The sequence below is a fragment of the Mus pahari genome, chromosome 20 (assembly GCF_900095145.1).
Source record: "Mus pahari chromosome 20, PAHARI_EIJ_v1.1, whole genome shotgun sequence".
In the NCBI taxonomy this organism is placed as follows: Eukaryota; Metazoa; Chordata; class Mammalia; order Rodentia; family Muridae; genus Mus; species Mus pahari.
In genome coordinates, this window is record NC_034609.1 from 45,680,360 (window position 1) to 45,687,729 (window position 7,370).

The following is a 7,370-nucleotide window of genomic DNA, read 5'->3' on the forward strand; positions in this document are numbered from 1 at the left end:
AAAAAAAAAAAAGAGCGGGGACTGGGTGTAGCTCAGGGACCAAGCACTTGCCTAACGGGTAAATCATGGGCTCTACCCTCACCCTTAGGATGATTAAAAAAAAAAAAAACCCTTTAAATACATAGTTGAAATATGCAAGCTCTCCCCTCCCCCACCAAGAAGACGGAAGACACATGAGAACAGAAAGAAAAGCCGCCACTGGAGCAGTGGACAGTCACCCTGTGTTAACCTCGTGTCTGCAGCACCCAGATGTCGGCAGGCAACATTGCTTGAACAGGTCAAATGGGCAGTCGTGGGCCACACCAGGACCGTGGCACCACCACGTGGACCACCATGAACTCTGTGCCCATAAAGTTCCTCACGCTTAACCAGGCACATCCAACCTTTGAGACATGTGGCAAAGCCACCAACCTGGCTGTCCAGAAATGTCATAAGCTAGGAGAAACTAGATGAAAGAGAGGACACAGGAGTGTTGCCTCCCCCAGCCTTGAAACAGGCTGACTTTGACCTTGCTGCCACTGAGCCTGAGACCAACTGGAGTGGAGCCTTCCGACCTAGGTGGCTCTACTGTTGGCTCTTTTGTTCTACACCTGCCGCTACATCACTACCTGCTGAGAGACTCTTGAGATATTCTAGAGACAGCATCCTGTAGATCTACCTACAGGCTCGCACCACACAGTAGGACAGGCACCAAGAATGGATTGGTGGGGGATGGGCCTCCCCTCTTTACAAGCACAGACTCTTAGTAAAACCTTGAAACCTTGAACAGAAAATCACGTCTTGGCATCCATTATTTTTCTCGCCGTTTTCTCCCATATAGCTCCTGCCTCCCACTCAGGAACCCAGTTAGTGTGGCTGCAGGAGGCTACACAGGAGAACAGCCAAACTGAGGACAGCTACAAAAAAAGAGCTGGTGCCTTTTTAGTACAGATGACATGCCTGACAAGGATACTGCTGCCAGGATACTGACCTCAGGAGAGGTCACAGCCCTGCAGGCATCCGTAGCCCTGTGGACATAGTGTCATTCTGCCCTCAGGAGGCCCGACCTCCTGAGACCATGTGAAATATCACAGCTATGGCTCAAGTGGTTCAGAGAGAAATGTGCAGGCTACAGAGGACGTAACGGGTTCCCTCGGCAGCAGTGTAGGTGTGGAGCTGTGTAGGTCAGGAGGGTGAACAGGAAACAGCCCAGGAGTTTCCATATGACCACACATACCAAACCCCTCACCCTTGTGGCTTACCAATGCACAGTGCGGGGGGCATGCCCAGGCACAGCAGGTACTGATACAGCAGGAACAGCGTGAGGAACAGACAGTAATTGGGCCAGAGGCGGGCGATGGCCTCACGGTGCCGGCGTGTAAGGATGGCCACCAACCAGCAACCGTGTAAGATCACCATGAAGTTCATGCGCTGCCCGATCACATTCACAGCCATCAAGAAGCAGATCTGGAGGGGAAACGGGGGTGGATATAATAGTAAGAAGGGAGTTACTCCAGGTCCACAGGCTCAGGTCAGCCCTGCCTGTCCTGAGGCCATAGAGTGACTCATCTTTACTGGGGGGCGAGGGGAGCAGTCTCCCAGACCACTGTCCTAGGACAGCAGAGGCTAGACACACCTCCATCATACTTAGAGGAAGCCAAGGCCCCGGGATGAGGAGCCCCATGGCTGGGGAAGACTTTAGCTTCAGACAGTGCAGCCGTGGTCAAGTCCTCCCTGCCAGGGAGGACTCAATCCAACCTCCTTGACCTTCCTGGATAAGCCTCTGTGCTCGCCTCAGGATAGGCTGTGCTTATGGAACTTGGGCAGCGTTCGAGATGCTCAGGGGAGTCTCCTGCTATCATTCCTGCCAAAAGGACGCCCAGTCTCACCTCCAGCCCGAATTTGTAGAAGAAGAAGTTGATGAAATACTTGAGGCAGCTAAGTAGGTCCTGGTCCAGCCTCTGGCGGGTGCCATCTGCGCACACAGCCTGGGCGGGCAGAGGGGCCCGCTGGTGCTGACGGCGGTAGTGCTCTTGGCGCCGGTACACCACAGCTTCAAATACCAGCAGCAGAAGGATCTGCAGGTGGTTCTGTGAAGGTGGGGTCAGGGTCAGTGGGGACCGTCCGGGACCATCAAGGACCATCCACCCTGGCTGTCAGTCCCCGCTCACCTGGATATAGCCCAAGTTGGGGTAACCCTTCCGCACCCCAAACCAGTTGGCAGGGTCAACAGGGCCACGGTACAGCAAAGACTGGTTGATCTCCAAGGGCTGCAAGTTGGTATTGTTGGGGAAGGGCTGCAAAGAGGGGTGAACATGAGCCTCCAGGTCCCAGACCTGGGTGGAGTGGGACTGTGGGTGCTATCTTTCTTTTGGGGGGGGCCTTCAAGACAGGGTTTCTCTGTGTAGCCCTGGCTATCCTGGAACTCACTTTGTAGACCAGGCTGGCCTCCAACTCAGAAATCCACCTGCCTCTGCCTCCCAAGTGCTGGGATTAAAGGCGTGCGCCACCAGTGCCTGGCGTTATCTCTTTTTTTAAAGATTTATTTACTTATTTTACGAAATGTGAGTACAGTGTAGGTGTCTTCAGACATTCCAAAAGAGGGCATTGGATCCCATTACAGATGGTTGTGAGCCACCATGTGGCTGTTGGGAATTGAACTCAGGACCTCTAGGAAGAGCAGTCAGTGCTCTTAACCACTGAGCCATCTCTCTAGTCCCTGTAGGTGCTATCTTAAGCCCATCTCACAGCTGAAGCAGCAGGTTGGATCCAGGGTAGACAATAGCTGCCCTACCAGAGGTTCATAGGGCCGTCAGTCTTGGGGACACCTTGATAGGGAAGGGGACAGGTCAAGGCCAGAGGTGTAAATAGATGCCCAATTAGAAAGAATGAAGCCAGGTGAACCTAAGCACAGCTGTCCCGAGGGCCCCTCTATTCTCACTGCAGGGGTCACTGGCCTGGTCTCTACATTCCATGAGGAATCACTGGGGCAACTCCTCAGGTTGTCCCCGGGCCCTAGGGACACCTCCAGGCCTGTACCTCAGTGCAGTTGCTGGAGTACTCCTGCGGGTTGACAATCTTGAGCTGATAGAGCATCTTGCATACAATGATGATACAGGTCCACACGGTGGACAGGCAGGAGGCCATGGGCCGGAAGCGCGGATAGGGCAGGGCGAAGGCCCATAGCACCACCAGCAGCAGGTTCATCACAGACACCTGCGGAGCACAGACGGCAGTGGGCAGACCAGACAGCACCGGGACTGGACTCTAGGACGACTGCCATAACCCAGCAGGCCTGGCTCTAGAGCAGCCAAGAAAGCCAGGGCAGGATAGACCCTGCTTCAGACGAGGAAACAGCCCAGGTTGGGATACTCACTTCTTTCAGGGCCACCCAGACAGTGTAGAGGGCCACCAGCTTGAAGACGTGAAGTTCTAGCAAGCGCCGTATGAACACCTGGATGCGGGTGAGGACAGCAGAGAAGCTGGCCGCGAGGTCCAGGAGCCGGTCAGCCACCAGGCTCCACTTGCTGGCTGTGCCTGTGGAGGTGGGGGTTCAGTGAGGAAGGATAGACCTTGGCGAAAAGATAGAAGTGATAAGGGGTAAGGCTTAGGAAGAAAGGGGAGACTCAGTGGGATTAAGAAAGAGGGTGGAGTAAAAGGGGGGAGGGCTCAGTAATAAAGGGGGTGGGGCTCAGTATGGAGAGGGTAGACCTTGGTGAGGAGGGGACAGAGTTCCAGAAGAAAGAGGAAAGGCCACAGAGCTCCCGGCTGCCTTTCTCAAATGGTCGTCCAGGAGGTGGCAGAACTGAGCACGGATTCGCCTCTTAGCCCCCAGTGTGCCTTGTGGGGCTGTGTTCTGCCCGCCCCTTCCAGCCTCACCCTCAGGGACCTGTGTGGCCTGGTGGGGCCCATCCATGCTCTGTCCATCTTCCCTGAAGACTTCCTCTTCCTCCTGATGCTCAAGCAGAGGGGCCTCGCTCACTGCATCCTGCCTGGGAAAGCCGAAGTGTCATTTCCTGCCCGTGTCCCTGGCTCTCCCTTCCCTGAGGTAGCTCCCCCCCCCCCCCCCCGCACAACATCTCCACTGGTCCATCTGTAAACTCTAGGCCAAGTCGACATGGCTTAAGGCAACCTCACGGCTCCCGCCCCAGCGCAGGACGGTCGGCTAACTCTATGACACAGCCCCCAGCTTCAACCCCAGTTCCCGCAGACCAAAAAACACCCATGGTTCTCGAAGGCAGAAAACCTGTGAGCCCATCGAGGGCGGCGGGTGCCTGGTGGCGGCACGTGCTCCAGGTCGGTGAGCTGCATGAACGGTCTGTGGAAGTAGTGCAGCTGCAGGATGCAGGCCAGCAGGAAGAAGCCAGGGATGAGGATGCTGGAAAAGAGCTCCGACACGCTGAACTGCTCCAGGCCCAGGTCGCCCAACCTGGCAGAAGAGAGGGCAGCGCCATCAGCCCGTCACACTGCCCTGCCCCAGTAGCCATCGTGAACCGGGAGCGCAGAGTCTGAGCACGGGACGGGACAAGGAAGGTGCTTCTACCGCCCCCTGAAGGGCGCTCAGCGGTACTGCCCCTAAGGTACCCCACTCACTGCTCATCTGTGAAGCCCGTGAGGTTGCGCCAGTAGGTGGGGAAGTCCTGGAACTGGAAGGTGTACACAGCGATGAGCACGAGCATTGTATAGGCCACCACGAGCCACCAGAAGACGCGCAGCAGCTTCCTCCACAGGGTGTAGTAGACCTGCAGGGGTGAGGGGGATGGGGTGGCTGGTGAGCAGGGCAGGTGAGGGACAGAGCCCAGCCCATGAGCCCTACCTGCCCGTTCTTGCGGTCTGTCACCTGGAACAAGGTGAGGCACAGCAAGAAGAGGAACATGTAGACGATTTTGTAGACCACCAGGCGGCCAGCGAAGCTGACCACGATGAACATGCCAGCACACACGTAGATCCAGTACTTGACGTAGATGCCGGTGACCAGCTCCCCCAGGCTGCGCAGCAGCGTCTGGGTCTGTGTGGGCTCTGCAGAGCGGGGACAGAAGGTGATGTGAAGACCTAGGCAGACAGGGGACGGTGCAGGTGGGGGCTCCACCCCCGGCATGCCACTCACCGGTGTCAGCCACTGTGACCTCTAGCAGCGCCTCAGGCACCTTTTGCTTCTTCAGCAGCTTCTCCTTCACGAACTGACGCAGGAGGAGCCAGAATGTGAGCAGATAGAGCAGCTGTGGGGAGCAGGGGTGTCACCGAGGGTCACCAGCCCATGAGCCAGGGCCGCCGAGAGCCCTCAGACTCTTCCGTGACCTCAGCTTTAATCTCACGGGCATGTGTAGGTTTATACGGTCACAGATCCACGGACGTACTCCCGTCTCCATGAGTACAGGAGAGTCTCACAGACACAGGCTCACAATCTTACATACTTCGGCCAGACTCACAAGTTTACACTCACTTGTGTACAGATGCATACAGATATACTAGTACACATATAGTCTCACTTGAGACGTATTAAAATCCACCAGGTTACAGTGGGCAGGCAACACCACACCTGCCTCGTGCAGGGATACTTGGGTGACTCAAGAGCCAAACGGACCAGATCTGAGTCACAAACACTCAATGCCATACAGCGGAGCCCTGTCGGGCAGACAGAATACACACAGACACTCACAGCATCGAGGACATTGCAGCAGCATGCCATACACTCGGTCACAACGCCTGAGTCGGGTGGACTCGCAGAAACCCACTGTTGGCTTCAGACACACTCTCCTTCAATCTCTACCCAACCAAACCAATGGCCAATGAGCAGAGCCTGGGCTCCCAGGGTGAAACCCGACCCCTACCCAGAGACGGCGCGTGACACTCACCATGGCACCGAGGTCCAGGCAGGGGTAGCGTGTGTGTTCCAGTCCCAGCTGGTGCAGACTGACAGGGCCCAGGGTGGTGGGCAGCTCGGGAAGTTCCATGGCCCACACGTACCGCAGGCAGCAGAGCGTCAGTCCATACAGCAGGATGCAGGGCGAGCAGAGCATAGCCAGCTGATGGCGGCTACGCACAGTCCAGATGAGGCAGGCCCAGAGCAGCAGGACAAAGGTCAGCCAGCTGTGGTACATGATGCTCCACACCTGCACAGCCAGGGTTGGGTCAGCAAGGACTGCATGGGACACCCGGTCAGCGCTTCAGCCCCGCAATGGTAAGGCCTCCCGTGAGGTAGCCCCCACACAGCACGTGCACACACACACTGCACCGTTACGGGATGCTGGTGACTTACACGGGCAGTTCCAGCACTGTTACTGGTGACTGGACCTCAGGTTTTGGGATGAACTACACCCCACCTCCCTGCATTCTATAAGAAGATTGCAGTGGGTTGGGGGAGGAACTGCTCCTCCCTGGGGGTGGGGCTTGGGGGAGGGGCTGTTCCTTACCATCATGGCGATCAGGGCACACACATAGCTCTGGTCCATGATGAGGTGGCCCAGGCCATGGAGCGGTGACATCTCTTTCAGCTCAGCCAGCCTGGGGCGTACTAGGGGTAGGAGTAAGATTAGTAGCCAAATAGGAACCATGGAGTCCCTCCCCATTCTCAATGTGGCCCTAGAGCGTGGAGCAGGTTATCTGCAGTGTCAGGGCCTTATGGGTGGGAGGGGACCAGGCCCACCAGGCAGCCACAGAGGATGCTGGCCAAAACCAACAGAAGAGTCCGAGCCTTCTGGAATGTCATGGCCAAACCATACTAGCCTCACTTTTTTAAGAGTCTGTTGTAGGAGATGGCCCTTTCTGATCGGTGACTCTCACACTTTACACACAATGACAAGTTGCAAAAGTGGAGGCCAACGAGATGCCTCAGCAGGCTAAGGTGCCTGGCAGCAGGCCTGAGGGGCAGAGTTCAAGCCCCTTAATAGAGAGAGCCAATAGCTGTAAGTCACCCTCTGACTTCCACATGCATACAATAGCTTGACACCCCTGCACACAATCAATCAATCGATCGATCGATCAATCGATCAATAAATGTCATTAAAGATTTTCCTTTTAAGTTCAAGGAAAAGAAATAAGGACCTAGAAAAAGACTTAGCAGTCTCCACAGTAATGCAGACCCGTGAAACCCCCAGGCCAGCGCTCTCAGAATGACAGACCCGTGAAACCCCCAGGCTAATGCTTTCAGAATGACAGAGGCTCCTGGGGCCTTGAACCATGGGTAGACAATTCCCACCTGAGAACAGAAAACGGGAGACCTGGAGGGCCACCCAAACTGTCGAGAAGGTCAGCCATAGAACTGGCTCTAGGAGGTTCAAGCATAAGGCAAGGGATGCGTATAAGACCTGTGGCCAGCCGGGTGTGGTGGCGCACGCCTTTAATCCCAGCACTTGGGAGGCAGAGGCAGGCGGATTTCTGAGTTCTAGGCC

At 56.0% G+C, this 7,370-nt stretch overlaps 1 protein-coding gene across 3 annotated transcripts in view; it reads right to left on the minus strand.

The window, feature by feature from the left end:
- Window positions 1-7,370, minus strand: part of Piezo1 (piezo type mechanosensitive ion channel component 1) — a 71,460-nt gene that overhangs the window by 12,101 nt on the left and 51,989 nt on the right. For all 3 annotated transcript variants that reach the window (XM_021220234.2, XM_029532426.1, XM_029532425.1), the window contains exons 11-22: window positions 6,393-6,493; window positions 5,835-6,092; window positions 5,087-5,198; window positions 4,820-4,998; window positions 4,573-4,721; window positions 4,226-4,408; window positions 3,859-3,971; window positions 3,356-3,516; window positions 3,019-3,195; window positions 2,151-2,276; window positions 1,869-2,069; window positions 1,242-1,446 (exon numbers count right to left, since the gene is read on the minus strand). In XM_021220234.2, the coding sequence (XP_021075893.1) occupies window positions 1,242-1,446; window positions 1,869-2,069; window positions 2,151-2,276; window positions 3,019-3,195; window positions 3,356-3,516; window positions 3,859-3,971; window positions 4,226-4,408; window positions 4,573-4,721; window positions 4,820-4,998; window positions 5,087-5,198; window positions 5,835-6,092; window positions 6,393-6,493 (1,965 nt within the window). The remainder of the gene's footprint in view (window positions 1-1,241; window positions 1,447-1,868; window positions 2,070-2,150; window positions 2,277-3,018; window positions 3,196-3,355; window positions 3,517-3,858; window positions 3,972-4,225; window positions 4,409-4,572; window positions 4,722-4,819; window positions 4,999-5,086; window positions 5,199-5,834; window positions 6,093-6,392; window positions 6,494-7,370) is intronic.